Source organism: Euleptes europaea, chromosome 9 (genome assembly GCF_029931775.1).
Source record: "Euleptes europaea isolate rEulEur1 chromosome 9, rEulEur1.hap1, whole genome shotgun sequence".
NCBI lineage: Eukaryota > Metazoa > Chordata > Lepidosauria > Squamata > Sphaerodactylidae > Euleptes > Euleptes europaea.
The window spans coordinates 68,068,696-68,087,541 of NC_079320.1; the positions used below are offsets into that span (position 1 = coordinate 68,068,696).

Below are 18,846 nucleotides of genomic sequence, written 5' to 3' on the forward strand. Positions count from 1 at the left end.
ATCACTGTGCAGCCTCTGAAATAAGATTATGGGAACTTCTGCTGCCTGTCTACGACTGAGGTCTCACCAGATTCCCCCTACCAATGCAGGTGTGTGGGGGGGTGGAAGTGATTAAAGGGAGGAAAACTTACTAGGCAGATTCTTTTGTTTGTTTTTTTAAAAGTTAAAAAGACTGGCCCTTCTTAGCTTTCCCCGTCACCGACAGGCACACCACAGCTTTTCCCTCCCCAGTCGCTGCTGTTATCACCAGGGCTGCTAGGGCTTCCCCCCCCCCCGGCCCCCATCTTTGGTGTTGGGCCTGCTGCAGCTCCCGGCCTCCAGTTCCCGGCCTGCCGCAGCTTCACTCTCAACAACTGCTGCTGGGGCTGCTGCAGCTCCTGGCTACCCTCCTCATTGGCGTCATGCATGGCCCAGCTCCCAATCTCTATTGCTGGGCCTGCTGCAGAGTGTGTCGTGGTCAAGAGAGGTGGTTTGGAGTGGCGAACTCTGATCTGGAGAACCTGAGCACATGCGCAGACAACACTTTTGTTTGGGGGGGATTTAACTCCCCCCCAATTTAATTGTTTGTAGATTTTTCTGCAAACTTGGGAAATCCCAAGAAAGAAAAATCTTTTCTCCATGTGGGCTCAATCAGTGGATATAAGTAGCTGCAGATGGAGCCACCATGTGGTTATTAGATGTATAGATTACCTTCTGCCCTGAAGAATAAATGAAGGTAAACAGATCACTGATAGCAGAACAGGGAGCAGAGGAAGTCCCACTCAGATGTTTTCAGAGATAAAGAATACTGTGAATGCAGCAAAGGGGTTTAAGTTTAAGAGTAGGAGGGTGCTATATCCCAAACTACAGAGAGAATGGGTCCCATCCTTAAATAGTACAGGTGAAGAGAGTTTCATTTACCTCAAGAAACTTCAGAAAGTTCATTTTGCATACAAATTTTATTTTTTCTTCTTTAAAAAAAAAGGAGTCAGTGTTGCAGTAATAATATTTATAATTTTCCTTTTTAACTTTTATTAACACTTAGAAAAACATTCAAACACTGAGGAAAAAATTAAATAACTTTGGAAGCAGAACTCTTTCTTTTCTGCCTACATACATACAACAATGTTCAGCTGTTGGCACACAAAAAATTATCCACATTCATAAAACCCTTACGATTATCAAACATAAATTAAGTAAATCATAGGCACTAGTTTATCAAATTCTTGTTTCCACGCTTCTTCAATATACCCAAACCTCTAAACACAGAAAGCCCTGGGATGTCCCAGTAAATCAACTGGTAACGAGAAGTCTCCCCTAGTAAACTGGCAGTTTTCTTCTTTCAGGAATTTTTATTTGTTGAATGTCTGTTATGGTGTAGCAGCAGAATGTAATATGCCTTCGAAATGATTGCAATGGCTGAGCTTTATAAAAACAGTTTACAAAATATGGTCATGTAGCTTGATTAAGAAGGCAACATCTGAGTTTTCTGAATAAAACAAATCAGTTAAATGTTTTCCTAATAAAACAACAAATTAGCATTTTTTCATTTCTGAAGAAATTTGATTAGTTAGAGCCAAGTTTTTAAGGAGGCTGGACAGATTTGCCTAAAATAACTGGGTACCCCATATTGTTTTCTGCTCAGCACTTTAAATATGTTGCATTGGACTAATAGCACATGTCTCCGTTATCACCCCGTCTCAGTTCTCCTACATGTTATCGGTTACATAAATTTTGGAAGACATGCCTTATCGGTAGATCTTTGTTTAACTAGGAGCGAAGATCAAAAGAATGTTTATAGTTAAATTCCCACACTATGCTTGTGATCCACATGAATGCATCCACAAATCACCCTGTATAAAAATGTAGTGTGGGAAGAATTTCCATCTACCTTCAAGATCGGTTTATGCAAAAACCAGAAAGCGGTATAGCATTGTGCTCAAACCATTCTTAAATTGTGTCTTTAGAAAGTGGCAGGAATCCTGAAACTAATAAACATGGGAAGAGGCCCCTCTTTGATCAATGAGGGAAGTTGCAGTCCGTAACTAAGAGATCTTGCTCACTTTTCCAATTCAAGTAAAATCCATGGCTTTTAATCCACTAATCTACGGACTCTAGATAAAAATCTGAGTGCTGTGAAATTCCAATATCAAGTACCCTCTGTGTGAAGATTTTTTAGCAGTCCATTTTAACAGAAAGGCATTGATGAAGTTTAAACGTGACCTACCAAACATACCAACGGGATTCTTCAGTCAATACATAAAAGACTAGCTGACTAGCTACTTTTTTCATTATGTACTTTGTGACTTCTGCATACTTCCAATTATACAGAGAGGCAGCCCTCTCATCCCCTAAATCAGAGGTAGTTTCTCTTTGAAACTGACAACCAGCCAACCAGCTGTCATCCCACCACCTAAGGTGGGGACCCCAAATGAAGGGGCAGGGGGGCTTTGGGCAATAGTAGCAGTTTTTCTGCTGTATAGGTTATCCTTTCAACAAGGATAGACAAAGACAGTGGTAAGTATTGGCAAGTCTGAAAAGCCACTAGAAGAACTGAATACCTTGTAAACACACGTGGCAGGTTTACCAGCAATGTAAAATATAGGTATGTAAGGCAAAGTACATAGTTAAAAATACTAACATGGGCAATAACTTTGCAGAAGTATTTACAATTAAAAAATAAATTTAGGAAATCAAAATTTTAAAAGGGTACAGAAAACTCCCTCATACCATGAAACGATACCTACATGAATATATCATTTGATATCAACAGTACAACTTATTTCCTTAGAGCCTCTAGGTTATGAGTGCATAGTTGTCTTTATGTTAAACTATAGCCTGTTCAGCAGAGTTCCAGGCGACAAGCACTGTGGTGTGATTTCTGAATAGATACTTTTTCTTTTTCAAGGAAACTAGCTGTAAAAAAAAAAGAGGACTACTCAAAACAACGAGAGCCATGTATTAAAAAAATGTGGCTGTGATAGCAAAGGCCATCTTTCCTGAGCCAGGAACTGTAAGGTTTAGAAAAGATTGTACAACTGATAACAAAGCCCTTTTTGGCAATCCAAATAAAATAGCACAGAACCAGATACGCCAATGTAAAAGGATGCAACATATCCCACCCAGGTTAGGGAGAGACTGAATCCATCCAAACGGTTTTTTTTTTAAAAAGGTAAAACAACAGCATGGCTTCCCTACCACTCTTCTAAGTGGGACTCCAGAAGCAACTGCTCTGTTGTGACCATATTTTCTCCATCTGAACCATCCACAATCGCTTTAAACCATTTTGCTAGCATAGCAACATGTGGCAATCCAATTTTTTTTTTGCTTCGATTAGTATGTTAGCTTGTACATACTATTTCTTCAAACAATGCAATTTTGCTGCAATCAAACCAAACCAAATAACGTGAGACGTTTTGGAAAATTTTAAGTTTACTATTTTTACATGCTGCTTTTTTTTCTGGATGGCCATTTCTTTGGCATTTTGTTAGGTTAGGTGTACACCCAGACGTTGGCCATTTTATCCACATGAGCATTTATAACAATTTTTATGAAGCAAGAAGGGGTGGGGGCCTCTCCAGAGGTGAAAAAAAATGATTAAAGTATAAGTGATTTGAATGATCACAAAGTATCTGATGTTAATGTCATTAAAGTGCTGTTTTATAATCTCTGCCAGTTTGTGCTAATTAAGGACAGAGAGGTTCAGGGATTTACAAACCCCCCAAAGTCTTATCTGATCGGTCTGGATATCGATCCGTCATTTAGCCTGGTGAAGGAGTACCTGCTCCGCTGTTTGCAGTTCAGTAGCAGCCATCCTTCCAGCTCTCGTCTTTCATGTTGCTATAGGTTTTGGGTGCTGGCAATGTTCTGAAACACAAAATGTATTAATATGAAAGCATAACTGTAAAAAACATATATGTGCTTAGGCTTCTCAGCAGCTATGATTATTTTAACACATCAGTACCAACTACTTTTTAACGTAAGAAGTTTTGCCTAGTCTGTGTACCTGTCAACATGCAGTTAAATGTAATATTTAAGATTTAATCAACGTTAATATTTAGAACCATTCGCTGGCTACTGCTGGAAAGAGAAGGCTGGGCAAGAAAGCCCAGCAAAAATAATTCTTATCAATATTGCTTGATGATTTTTTCCCATTAGGTAGGCGGACAAGCAAGCAGGCAGAGCTCCTTGTTGAAAACAATTGCTCCTTTCCCCCTTCCTAGCCAAGTACTAAGGTTGCTCCTTTCCCCCTCCTAGCCAAGTACTAAAATTAATCCTAACAATTAAATATGACTTCCTGCTTTTCTTCCTTCATGCAAGTCCAGGAAGCTTTCATTGGATTCCCAGGAGGTCTTCCCATTCAAACACAGTGCAGACAGAGACCTGTTAAGCGTCAGCAAGTTTGCTTTATCCTGCGCCCCGTCAACATGTCCTAAACTCCTTTGCAAGACGGCCATTTTAAAGCAGTGAACACAGAGACTGTCTGTGTGGTCGGCCACTGGCCAGGATAACCTGCCCTACAGAAAGGCAAGACTTTTAGAGCAATTCACCAAAACAAATCACACTGAAATGTACATTGGTGACAGGAGCTTTGAATGGAGCAAGTAGTCTATGATGAACCACACTATGAAGTGGCAACCAAAACACAACACCTTGTGAGCTGCCACCTCCATTCTAGGTGTTGAGGTATTCTGGATTCTTCCCTCTCACAAAAGTCAGGTACCAATTTGAACAATATTATTACACCTGGGTACCAACTGAGAATCTGCTCACCTATATGTGTAAAACAGAAAACCCTTGCTAAAGCATCTGAAAAAGACTTGTGGCACCTTTTTTTGCTGTCAAGTCACAGCTGAGTGAAACCTTAAAGACGAACAAATGTTGTCTGTCAAAAGCTTTCATAAACTAGAACCAACTTCATCACACACTTGCAAAGTGAGCTCTCCCTCATGAAAGCTTATACCACAAAGCATTCTTAAGCCTTTTTTTGGTATCATAAGACTCTGTTGTCTTGACTGCAGCAGACTAGCACAGCCACTCCTCTGAAATTTGTCTTTAAAGAATCGATGTATACCACCTACCCTTTTCATCTGGCAAAATTAGTTCAGATTTTGTACTTGAGCAATATTACAACAAAGAGTAAGCACAGTTAAATAATCTGAAGTATATTAAGAAGCGCCCTAATCCAAAGACTGCATGATCCATGAGCCACATTGGTTTATGTTATTAGTTCCTAGTTCAGCAGCAAATTTTAATACACTGGGGTTTCTAACCTCAACCTAAATGTGGTGTTTGATCCAGCCAGATTTTTAGTTCAATCTCGCCCAATTCTCCCTCCTTACTGAAGTCCCCATCCCACATGGCTTTTGTCAATCCAGGTCTCATGGTCTCTGGCATAAACTTCTCCAGTGGTCAAAGGGGATGCCCTCCAGCCAAAAAAAAAAACTGATTTAAAGAATGCTTTAAAGAAGGGGAAAAGTGTAGGCTAACATACAATACTAGAGCTCAGACACGCACACCACAGGGTGGCCAGCTAATTGTCCCAGCTCTTAAATATTCTAGGGCAAAGTAATGACCCAACATGCTGTCCCACGTTTTGCAGATGTATTCCATACCCTCAGTAGAGGAGGTTACATCATGGGATATTTAAAAAAATCCATGATTGGCTCCACGAGTGTGATGCCAGCTGAGGTGCTGCCCTAGTTCAGCCCTCGACGCTCTATCTCTCGTACTCTTCCTTTAAGAAAAACAAATTCACTTCACAGTACTTAAGTCTTCCAATGAGAAAGGCTTTTACCAGCTTTCGTTTCCAGACCATGCCCTCGGCACACCTTGAAGGCAGATTTAACAGAGATTTAACAGATTTAACAGAGTCCTTGTAGAACAGCACCTCTGTTCCTGTAGCCGGGGTCAAGCGGAAGACCTCAAACATTCTATCTTACATTGCCCCTTTTAGGAAGGCATAAGAGAAAGGTGGTTGGGTCATATTATCATCAACTTCGCAGGCACAAACGTGGAACTTATTGAGTTTTTGCTGCCCAATGGCTTTCCTAATTGTCAGTTGCCAGGTGGCTATTTTTGCCTTATCTTTTAAAACCAGGAAAAAGATATTTTACTCGCTAGCCTTGACAGACATGTGGTTAAACTGTAGTTTTAGGTTCTGTTCTGAATATAACCATTCTTGGCATTTTGTTTTTATAGCTGCACAGTTTATTTGTATTTAATACTTAAGTTTTTGCTTTTGTTCTTGTTGTGACGACCATGTAGTTACAACAATAAACTTATCTGTCACACACACACACATATTTCTGTTGAAAGACTGCTTCTGTGATGAGAAAAGATCAACGGAGCATAACAGACTAACCTGCGAACAGGCTGTGCGAGCTTGCTGCGAGGCACTGGTATGCCCCCAGTGGAGGGGGCACTAGGTCTTGGCAAACCACTTCTCATCCCTGTTGTCCCTGCAGGTCTTGTAAGCGTAGCACTATTGATGTTGTTGACTGGGCTTGCAGAGACGGAGCTGGGAGCTGCCAAAGGCCCCGGTGAAGAGCTGCTGTGTGTTAGCTGGGTGGCTTCTGGAACAGCAGAACTAGGTCCATGGTTGCTAAATGCTTTCACCGGCTGCCTCAGAGCCAGAGGAGACGGTGCTGCTGGAGACCGGAATTTACTGGGAGAAGGTACTGGAAAATCATCAAATAGAAAAGTCATGTCTTCGGCAGAGTAGCAAAAGTCATTTTAAAAAGCAGCAGAACCTGAAAGGCACCCACAATATCCTACGTACGTGCACAGAATACAGCATAAAGAGTTTTAGCCATCTTTTGAGAAAGAAGCATTTAGTCTGTTTCATGCTTACAGAGTTATTAAATTGATGTTAGAAGTACGAAAGATGAACTTCCGTCAGTCGCAGAAGCAGTTTGGCATCCATCTTAATAGTCTCGACAAGAGCAGGCTCCTTACCTGTAAGTGGTGCTCTTTGAGCAGTCCTCTGTGGAGTCGCACTACTGGAACTCTGTGCCAAGCAAAGTTCACAGCTTTTTAGAGCTAAAAGAAACTGGGAGGCTAGCCCTGCCCAGCTTGAGGGAAGGGGCACCGACATGCACGCCTTCCAGCTCAGTTCTTCCCTAGGGCGACACAGCAGGCCCAATACAACTATGTGGAAGGAGGGTGGGGATGTATGCCTGCATAGATAATTCAAAGATCGTCAGTTACAGTTAAGCAGTGTGGCATTCCTTATGGTCTCTGGGAAAGTAACGCTGACATACCTGGTATTGTAAAATTAAGGAAACTAGGAAAACAGAGCTGAGCACTCTCCTGCCAAAGATCTTGCCTGAACATCTATGACATAGTCCTTGACAAAGGACCAAGCTGATAAATTGCATATCAGGTCAGGAGATGCTTCTGTCAAAGGGCTGTGGATGTAGCAACCACCTTTGCAGAGTGAGCCCCAACAGAAATGGAGAGTAGATGATGTGCCAGCTTATAATAAAGCCTAATGAGATGCTATCCAGTGAAACTCAGGCAGGAGGGGGGACACCTTTGTGCAGCCCTCCACAAGAAGAAAGAAGTTAGAGGTCCTTTCTAAAAGAAGTAATGTGGTTTGTATACGAAGTCCAATGCTCTGCAGATGTCTAGAGAATGCAAAACTAGTTACTGGTTAAAATAAAGTGTCCTTGAGGTTAACTAAGATGAACCAAACACCTGGGCAGAATGGCAGCAAGCATAATTATGCATAATTTCCCAGTACAGATGAAGGCACTGACACCTCGAAAATAGGTCAGGGCAGAGACTCCAATTTCTCTTTTGAATGGTAGTAGGAGATACAGTCTTGAAAGAGAGGGACTCCTTATGGTATCTTTTCCCCAGGAAGGTACAAGTCCAAGAGGAGAACAGAATTTTGGTAGGTAATTTTAGCCAGCTGTGAGGGAGGGTAAACAAACTCAGTGGCACAGGCTGAACAGCAGAAAGTAAGGACCAAGTTGTCCTTCCAAGGCTGGAAGGCTGGAATTCCAAGGCTGGCTGATACTGGCTATGATGAGGGCTTAATTTTCATTGTTCTAGAGGCACTTCTACATGGGGACTGCTATACAAGCTCTCTCTCTCTCTCATGGGTGAAAAGGGAATAAAAATATTTTTATTACTTTTTAAGATGGGACTCCAGAAAGCAGAAGAAAGAAATAGCTCAATTCATAATAGGAAAAAAAATCCCAAAACGCTGCTGCCGCCAAAGTGGCTGAAGAACTGAGCAGAAAGGCCATGGCTCTGCCATTCGAGGCATGCATGTTGGTGTTTCTTCTCTTGAGCTGGCCTCCAGATTTCTTTTGGCTTGGCACTAGATGTTCTGAACTTTGCTTTGCATATGGTAGAGCCCAAATAGAGTGCCTAAACAGAAACCATGAAGAACTAGCCAGTTTTTACTTGCAAAAAAAGAACATAGCAAACTGTTACAAATTGTCCCTCTAGTCCCTACCATTTCATTTCATATCAAGATCTTATATTCACATTTCAGTTGCTGCTTTACCTATTTTAGTACAGTACTCTGTTTTGCAGTTAATTTGTTCCTTTTATATGTGCTCTGCAGAGAGACATTTCCCTAATACACCAAAACACATTTGGAACTGCTCTTTGCATCATTTAAGAAAATGAGGCTATTGTCTTAGAAGTTAAGAATTCAAGCATTTCTACATTTCATCAATATTGGATATTTTCCTGATATTTTTATTACTTTTTAAGATGGGACTATGATGACAGAAAAACTTATATTTATTCATGAGGCAATGTAGTAAATGTAGGCACCTTTGTTTGTAATGTACTCCAGAAATTTTGTTTACATGCATAAATTTACATAAATTCAATGGGTGAGCTTTGTAAATATTAATCTGTTGCACTATAGTGGATTTAGATTGTGTCTTGTGATTGGGGGGAGTGGGGATCATAGGACGTAATGTAAATTTAAAGTGATCTTTGACAATTTAACCCACCATAGTGAAGCAGACTAATTACAGATAATATGTAGTACCACCCCTTTAAGAGATCCAAGAAGTACTGCTACAGCCCACTGTGGAATGATACCATAATGATCAATTGATGTAAAAAGGCTGGCTAGTAGTGGAGCCCACCAGTCAGCATATTTCTTAAAGAGTTCAACAGGGAGCCCATCAGGACCTGGTGCTCGACCGGATTTTAGTTTAGAAATTAGGGTCATAATTACTGCATGCCATGGAGAGATATTTGAGGGAATAATCTCCTCATTATCAGATGGAGGGACCACAGCATGGCCAAAGACATTGGAAAAATAATCAACCCATACTTGAGGGACAATATTTGAGTCAGGAAAGGGTTTGTTGTTTAATAGGCAAGAAATTGTTCTCCAAAAGATTTTACTGTCACTTGATTTCAGAGATAAAAAGAGCTGGTCCCATCTTTTTTGATAATAGGCTTTCTTTTTATTAGCCACTAATTCCTGATAAGCTTTTTTTGACGAAAAATATTGCTCCATATCGATTGTTTGGCCTCCTTTCCTAGATTTCCCAAAAACCGATCGCAAATTCCTTTTTTGAGTTAAACATTCGTAATCAAACCAGGTCGATGTTTCAAAAATAGTTTTACGTATCGGTTTGGCTATAGAGCTACATTGTTCTATAACTTGAGAAAAGGCTATTAGTACCTCCTCATGAGAGGAAGAGCCAATTATAGACATCTTTAGTTTGGACAATAAGTCAGATTGGAGGATATTGAACAATTCAATTTCTGTAGATTCTGACCATTTAATCCTTGTCAGGATTAAAACCTTGTTCTCATTAATGGAGGGATTTAAAAAATTGAAGGTCTTTATTCTGTCAATAGGCCTTCACATCCAAGCTGACTTCATGCAATACTTCAGTGATCACCACACCACACTGCCAACGCATTGCATACCGCTGTGAACTTTGCTGTAACAAAAAGGTCTTTGCTAGCAGTGGCGCGTGGCTCAACGAAGAATCTCTTTGTTTGAGATCCAAGCCATGACAAGCATGAGGCAGTTATTAATAGACTCCCTAGTTAACTCCATTTGAAATACAAGTTCTTTGCCAGAGAACATCTACTAATACCCACATCTGCAAAGAGAACATCTGCATATTCCCAATGCTCCTTTTCAGCACCACTGACTTTAAGGCGAGAAACATGTGGCACGCTGACTCCGGCTCTTTGCTCAAGGCAGGGCTTTCCCAAAGGACTATGAGTGTAATGGAAGCAGGCAGAGAGTACTCCGAACAGTCCTAAACCAACAGGTAAACTGCATCTGTACTACACATACACCACCACAGAACAGTAAGCAACTTCCCAATATATGAAGGGAATGGCTCGTTCTTTTAAAGCACTGGTTCCCAACCGGGGGTCCGCGAGAACTAAATTAAGGTCTGCGAAACAAAGTTATAAACCCATAATAAATTAATATTTTCAAATAAAAGTTCTCTATTATAAAAAATATATTCAAATATTATTCTAAGTTTAATGTTTAACTAACAGTTATGATTAAAGTTTATTTTCAAATTATCGGAATTTTTATTTTGAACCTTGGGATCCCTGCGCCTAACAAAAAAGTCCTAGTGGTCCCTGGTCAAAAAAAGATTGGGAACCACTGTTTTAAAGGAAAAGCAAGCTCAAGTACATCACACAGCGCAAACTGAGCGTCTGCTCTTGAGAAGTCAGTACTCTCAGAAAAGAATTTACGGTATTCAAAACCCAACCATCTAAATTTATCGATGTGGCACAGGCCCAAAGAAGATGTTGTTAATCTAGGACATTTATTAATATAGTACCAAGAACCTTAGCAACGTTAATACATGTTATCCATTCTTAAGAGGAAAGGAAGAAGGCTTCAGAAGCTACGGCAGTACAAAGACCCAAACAAAATTCTACTATGGGAAGGAAAATGGCAACACTGTGATGATGCTTCATGAATGTCCAGGTAGGACTGCTTCATCCTCAGAAGCTCACACAGTTTAATATAAATCCCAAGGGGAAAAATGGGGGATTATTCTGCCCCGCTGGGCTGGTAGTCATCAATTCTTTGCTTAGAGTTTCAAGACCTTGCACATTCAGGTAATTTTTGTCCTAGAAAGTATAATACCCAGCCTCTTATAGTCTGAACTTCCAAGTTTCATACCGGATGAAAAGATCCTGTTAAAAGGCATAGGCATGGAAACAGGGACATGAAGAAGCTTTCCCAAAGATTATTTAACTAGACTGCCCATTAGACACCAGACCAAAACCATGTAACAACAGAGCTTAGCCATGAGAAAGCTCAATGTGTTTCCCTTGTTTTTCAGTCAGTGGATAGGATTGTTAAAAATCGCAGGCCTGTGGGGGTGGGAACTATGATGTTTAACAAACAATATGGCCCCCAACTGTATGCATGTACCGTATGTATGAATGTAGTGTTTTCCTTTAAGCTCAATTTCAGTTACTTGACAGTAACCTTCAAAACATCTAAAACATCTCCAGTTCTAGTCTCATGCTAGATATTTTACAAACAACTCCACTTAAGTAGTTCAAAATATCAGTGATAACTAGAACATTATCTGTATACAAGCTTTTGGCAAAAATATAATGAAGTTCAGAATCTCATTCCTTGTGAATTTACTTTTGTTATCTTCCATGTAGCTTTGTGACAACAGAAAAATGACATACGATAATAGGAGCCTGGAAAGTATATTAGTTGAGGTACTTATATTCTTGTAACAGCTTTTAAATCACCAAGAACACAGGAAGAGCACATAGTTACAATAAATATTCCCAGAAAAAGGTGATATCAAAATCAGGACCCAGGACCTAAGGCTTTTCTCAGATTCCTGCATGAATGATGGAGAAATATTGGCTATTTCATAAGGTATATGAACTGAAACAGATGAGTTTCACCACACAGTTGCATCAACTACCCAACTGACATAGTCACTGTCTTCTTGCTTAATAATTTTCCTCCATCAATATTTCTTTTAACCGTGTGGGAAATATATGAATACCGTCTCACCTCCTGAAGCTAAAATCTATGTAGGAGGCAGTCAAGAGATGATACTTATCTATTACCCTTCAGAAGTCAAGAAATATCCTGAAAAGATCAAATTCAAGATAATAACTCATAATGCATGTGGCCCTTGATGACCAAAAACCACAAATGTAATCTATATGGCAGACAACATGCCTGCTTTTAAAGAAGGCAGCATAGTTTGAAGCAAGAATCAGCCTCTTGTTTACATACAACTCTTGGACAAGCCATTTCACTAGCCACCAATCTAAAACCAACTTACGAAACCGGAATAATTTCAAACTACTAAAATCCTTGAAATGCGCTACATGCATATTTTGCAAGGGCTTTTGCGAATACTGCAGAACAAAGTGTTATTTAATGTACCTTGCTTAGAAATGTAAGAAAAACACGTTTTGTAAGATTATGAATATTGGGTAAGATCCAGATCACTGGGAGGTGAGCTAAGTGGAGATTGTGGAAGGGATCTTTTCTACCACCCCTTCTTTCTATACCCCCTGATCATTTGCTTGTAGAAACTGGAGGACTCTTGGGAATAATACTGTGAGATGTATCATGGGTAGCTGCAGTCGGAAGGTGAAATTGGCAAAATTCTGCCTCCCCATTATTCGGTGAACTTTCGCTAGTGGAACAAGAGTTGTGAAATGATGTTATCTCAATGCCTCCTTCCCACTGTAGCCTCCCATACCACACCTTATGCTGTTTTCAAAGGTCCCGACACTCAGGAATGGCTTTTGGTTGGGTGGGTGGGATGCCAGAAAGAAAGTGAAGGCAGCACAACTGCTTTCTATGACATCTGTGAATGTCTACATCCAACCCTATAAACATGCAGCAGTAACAGCAGAGTGGACCAGCAGGATTGTACTTGGCCCATAGAAATTGCTAGATTAAAGGCCCTTCCCACCTGCTGAGTAGGGAGTTTCCACCTACAAGGAGGGGTTGTATGTACAAGGTTGCAGGTTCAGTTTCTGACAGGTTTAGATAAAAAGGTGTCAGATAACAGGTATTAAGGAAGACTTTTCTCTGCGCCAGAACCTAGACAGCAATTGCCAGTCAAAGTATTGAACTAAGTGAATAAATGGTAATAAGACAATTCCATATGTTTCCAACAAGGGCTTACTTAGATCATGTGCGTGTATTTTATTTGAAGTCTTGATAACTTGAAGTTAAATGCAACTTAATTGATTATACTTGTGCCTAAGCCAACAGCCTGACCAAGAGAAGCTCTTAATTTCAGAAAAGAATGCAAGATCTCCAGATCTGAAGAATTTCATCCAGCTGTTCCAAAATAACTTACAAAGAAAAATGTACAGAAGTGCCAACATTGTAAAAACTACAACAATGAAAGATGCTGTCTAAAAATGGATGAGCATTTTACAATGTTAGGACTATACCAAATATATAGACCTTCAAAACGAGAAAGAACCATCTGAATTAATTTTATTGACCTCCTTAGAATTAGCCAAATGAATGATGCTCCATATTCACTATTCAGATGGCTCAAATTGTTGAGGGTTATGCCAGCAGAAGACAGATTTAGTTCAAGATAAAAGAACAAGTCGATAGTTTTTGATGTTTTAAGACAGCGACAAATTTTTCCAGATCAAAGCCCTGAAATTAAGATGCCTTCAGCTAGGCATTAAGGTCCAAAAATATAAGCCATTGCAAGAGAGACGCAACTGATGGACTGTGCTCCAAACTAACATACACCACTCAACTTTGCTTCTAAGGTAAAGCAGAAGGTGATCAAATTCTGACACAATTGTGATTATTTCTCGTTAAGAAAAAAAAGTCTTGGGCAGGCCTAAAGCAGTGGGTCTCAATAATTTTAAGGTTATATAAGATTTGGGACTTTAGAGTTTACTTTGATAAGAATCAAAGCCTTCCTTCATATGTTATGATTCTAACAGCTAACATCTGAAGAATGCAGCAATCTCTGAATAGAACTTATGACATTACATTCACCAACAAATGTGCTTATCATTAGTCTCCACATGCGTTATTTGAAGTGCAGAAGTTTAAGCCAAGGGTTTTTTCCCCCTGAGTTTTGCTGGAGCTCAGTAAGAGGCTATAAGCTAATTACCTCCTTTGGTAGCTGGAGTATGAAGTAGCTGTTTTGCTTTGAAGGCAACACGGGGCAAATTTTTCTGCCTTTGCAGAGCTGTTGAAACAAAGACATGTTATATTTGTCTAAAGATAGAAGATAAAGACTCTGAGATACAATTCAAAATTCACTAAAGATTTTAGGATTCTATCTGCCTATAAAGCACCAGGAAGCAAAAAAACTGATGAACAGCAGTTATAGCTCCAGTAGTAGCAATTGAAAGAGAATTTTGTTTTAAAGAAGTGATGCTCACCACACTATAAAGGACTGCAAAATGTCAGAAATTTTGTATGACAAAATGTGTTATGTGTCTTAGCAGGCAAAAAGCTTCTTGCAGGCCAAAACCGAGGAATGCAAAATAGTCCGCACACCCAAAGGGAGAACAAACCACCAGCCAAACATGCCACAGCCAGTCAGTGAAAAGTTACACTGAAAAACTCAATGCAGTGAGCTGCCAGATTTAATTCCCTACCTAAGAGACAATTCACAGTTTCATTTCAGATAGTCATCTCTAGAAGGTAGCTTCTTTCTCCAGAAATTCCTCACCCTTGAAAAGTCTGCCTTCAAAAATAATAAAAATCACAGTAGGTTGCTAGCTTTCCTGACCTGATGTTCTCTTCCTAAAAGTTAACAAATAATCTAGCACTGCAATTTATTAAACTGAGATGGAACAATAATTTTGGCCTATATAAGAGAGAAAGGCACAAAGCCTTAGAAGTAAAACACTCAAACTGAGACAAGATGCAGAGAGCAATCCTAAGCAGGTCTAGTCAGAATCTTATGCAGATCTATTCAAGAGGCTTACTCAAAGGAAAGTGTTCTTAGGATGACACTGGCAGTATCTTAAGATATCAACCTACTGCCTGCCTAAGTGTAAAGTCAGAATTATAGAGGCATATCAAAACCTGAAGAACATTTAGATATGACTGAGACCCTATGGGCATGGCCTGCTTCCAAGTGAAACTAGGGGCAATCCTAGACCTTGAAAATCCTGACTAAAGCCAGGTTCTTAACATGGTTTTATGAGTACATACAGCTTCCGTTTAACACAGGTTAGTACTGCTCACACAACACCCAACTTGAGTAGAGGGAGGAGAAGGGAACTGCATGTAAGGGTGGGGCTGCATGTGATGGCTGATCCTGATTCTTTAACCTGGGTTCAGTCTGAACCAAGCCTGTCCCACATTTCTTTAGATTTATGCCTACGATGATCAATAGTGCATAGACAGCTAGAAGAGGAATACCTCAGTAAAACTTAACACTGAAAATGAAGTTCGGCCGCTGCTACATTTTTGAAAGGGCAAAATAGTCTCTCATTCAAGCACCTCTCATTCACCTCTGATTCTCCCTCCCATTTCTCTTCAACAAGAGTAGGAAGAAAATTTCTGTACATGCACGGATGAAGAAAAATAGAAATAATAATAGTGTAGGGAAAAAGGTGTGTGAACCCAATTGTCAAGATGGGGCACAAAGCGATGACTTTTTTCAGATATGCAATGTTAACTTTCGGGGATCAGAAATCCATTCTTAGATCTTTAACATTAACAGTAATATGGCACAGTCCCTAATAACCTGTATTACAAGTATAGAATGTACGATCCACAGTCTACATTTACCCGGCATAAGCAGCCACATATCACTCAACCTGTGGCTTCCCTTTTAAGTAATGAGTAAATACAGCTCATAATCCAGCATTAGAGAAGGTAAGGATAGCTTTGCTGGACCAGATCAGAGGTCCATCCAGTATACTAATCTGTCTTCAAGAGCCCAGATTCATTCAGGAAGTTCACAAGCACAGCATGACTGAAATTGCTATCCATTTTCCATCCAGCATGTGGGAAGTGTAGGTGTACTGCCTCTGAGCATTGTGGTTCCTTTTTATCACTATAAAAACTAGATGGGTTTCTCTTCCATGAATTTGGGTGTGCATGCATATTAAAAAATTTCCAACGTTTTTTTTTAAATAGCTTTCAAGATGGTATTTTATTACATATGTTTTAATTTGTTAGCTGCCTGGATGGCCCCTATGAGGGCAGAAAAGTGGGGCAAATTTTTTGTAAAATAAATAAATTACATAAATTAACTGCACACTGCATGGATGTATATGTCCTGTAAATCAATAACTTTCAAGTTATCCCAAATTATGGTTCACTGAGAAAGAATGTTTTTTTTTTCCTCTTTCACCATACCACCTAATTTGACAACTCCTCATCATGCCATCTAGCCCAGGGGCGTCAAACATAAGACCCATGGGCCGGATCCAGCCCCTTGAGATCCCATGATGCAGCCACCAGTCTCAATCTGGGCTGGCCAGGCATGGCCCAGCGCGACCAAGTGACATTTATGTTAAATCCAGCCCTCGTAACAATTTAACTCAACACCCCTGGTCTAGCCTTAATTTTTTTCCATTAAACTAAGAAGGCCAAAACTCACAAAAAAGATGCCTCAAACTCCCCTGCACAGCCTTCCTGGGTGGTCAAAGGGGACTCCCACCTCCCTTATTCATCAGCTGAAAAACTGTTTAGATCCAAACCACTTAAACAGCTTTATCCACCTCTGGGGGAAAGTGACAACCCTAGCAATTAACGTCCCTGTAAGTTTAAGGACTACCAATGGAATGCAGGGCACACACCATTCACCAAGATCTTGGCTTCCCAGATCTCATTCACTGAACTCAAATCTGGTTCAAAAGAAGGATGGATATCTGTCCCTCCCTGCCTTAGAAATCCAGAGAAGTATAAAGTAACTTGGAATTAATTGCTACCTTCAGATTGGCAACATTCAATAAGGGGAAAAGGAGAAGAGATGACAAGAACTTCGGGAAGTAGCAATATTTGTAATTCATCCATAATTGAAAGGTAAACAACGCCTGAACGGTGTGGAAAGCACTGAAAGTGAACAAACTCCATTATCAATGGACAGCTCCAGAAAATAATTGACAATTATTTTTTCTAGACACTGCTATGTGTTTTAATATGTTTGTGTTTAAACCATCATGACACACTCACTGATACACTTCTGGTCACTAATAGTAACAACTGCATTTTCCCAAAGTGTAAGTTACGAGTTAACAAGGAAGGCAAAGGTGGAAACAAAAGCAACCTTGCCAAGTTAAGCTCATGCAGAGTGGCAGTTAAGTAAAAGAATGAAAAGACCGCTAGATGTGTAGTGTTTGCAGAAGAAAAGCCAGTAAAGACCCAGAAAACCAAAGCACAAAACATAAGAAAAATTAAGGCTTATGTACATAAAACTGTCAGAAGATATATTTGTTACATTTGTGTGTCCCTTCCAAAGTAAAATTTAATCCTAAAATATATAGGCATTTTATTTAGATTTTTGTGTCACAAGGACAAGACTTGTACCCCCTTTTTAACAAAAGGATTTATGAACAGGAACTGAATAATCAGATTGATATTTCTGATAATACACCTTAAACCAAGTTCCTATAAGAGGCTGATTCTTTGGCAGTGAGTATATGTACAAGCTAATTCAAAATCCCTTATTCTTTTCCATCTTGGCTATTAGCCAAGCAGCCTGTGATCCCACAGTCATGTTACTATGCTCTGCTCAATGGATTACATACAGTAACTAAATTTTTATCACGGGAAAAGTAAAAACATTTTCTACATAAAAATATTACTTTAAAATATATTTACTTCATTTACTTCACCTTTCTCTCAGAGACTCAAGATGGAAATGAAATCATAATCATCTCTGATTCAAGTGATTGATGCTACGGAGTTTTATACCTTCATACAAGGGGCTACTCCAATCAGTTCTTGAAGATAAACACTGAACACCAATATGAAATCCCAACTATTTTAAAATTTGGATTTCACCTTTTGGTCTGACTGACACACAAGGCAGCTAAACTTAAGTTTGACATCAGAATTTTCAACCTCCCATCTGTTGAAGGGAATTATCACAGCTAATAAAAATCTTGGCTTTCTATTTATATCAGCGTAACTCAACAGACAGTGTGCAATACTGAAACTGAGCCTGGTAAGGTAGAAATCTGAAAATCTCTATATCAACATTTTTTCATCTTTGTAATAAAGGAATAAAATAGCGTGATGCTGCAAACTGAAACACAGCAGGAGGCTATTCAGTATACTTTACAATTCCTTGCTTAGGGATATTGTTCGATAATGAAAATCAGATGTCATTTACATAAAAATTAGACAGTGCCGTATGCCTAAAAATCCAATGCTTACGGAATGATTAACCAAAGGACTGTGATTTCTATGTAGAAAACCAGACTGTAAGGAATAATATCAATAATGAGAAATAACTTGGGACACCACCATAACATGCTTCATCATTAAGAACTGCACTTGGACAACACCTCACTTGCTTAAGATACATTAAATTTGGCCAAGTGATCATCATTAGCATGAAACGTCTAATTCCTTTACCATGAAACTGTAAACACATAGCTATGGTTTGCAGCCAACCTTCAGAAGCTGTGTTTACAGCATCACTGTAAAGATACTTACTGGCTGAGGGTTGAGGTTGAATACGAGGTATTCCTCCATTTGGCACTTGAAAGTTTGAGTCACTTCTACTGTTTTTCACAGACTCAACTTGGATGTTAGATGTCCTGGACAGGTTTGGAAGACTACGCCTTAGTTTTTCTGTATTGAGAAAAGATAAGAACACCACAACATACCATCCGATGCAGAAGAGTCAACCATAATACCAACCTTGGTGATCCAAAGTCCAAGCGTCTTGAGAAAAA

General features: G+C 39.6%; 1 protein-coding gene across 2 annotated transcripts in view; it reads right to left on the bottom strand.

Annotated features, from left to right (window-relative positions):
• Positions 1-3,584: 3,584 nt before the first annotated feature.
• SLAIN2 (SLAIN motif family member 2) overlaps positions 3,585-18,846 on the bottom strand; it is a 36,996-nt gene continuing 21,734 nt past the window's right edge. Inside the window, exons 6-9 of one of the 2 annotated variants that reach the window (XM_056855631.1) lie at positions 18,605-18,742; positions 14,088-14,165; positions 6,344-6,659; positions 3,585-3,846 (exon numbers count right to left, since the gene is read on the bottom strand). In XM_056855631.1, the coding sequence (XP_056711609.1) occupies positions 3,780-3,846; positions 6,344-6,659; positions 14,088-14,165; positions 18,605-18,742 (599 nt within the window). In that variant the 3' untranslated portion in view covers positions 3,585-3,779. The remainder of the gene's footprint in view (positions 3,847-6,343; positions 6,660-14,087; positions 14,166-18,604; positions 18,743-18,846) is intronic. The other variant, XM_056855632.1, reaches the window with a different exon arrangement.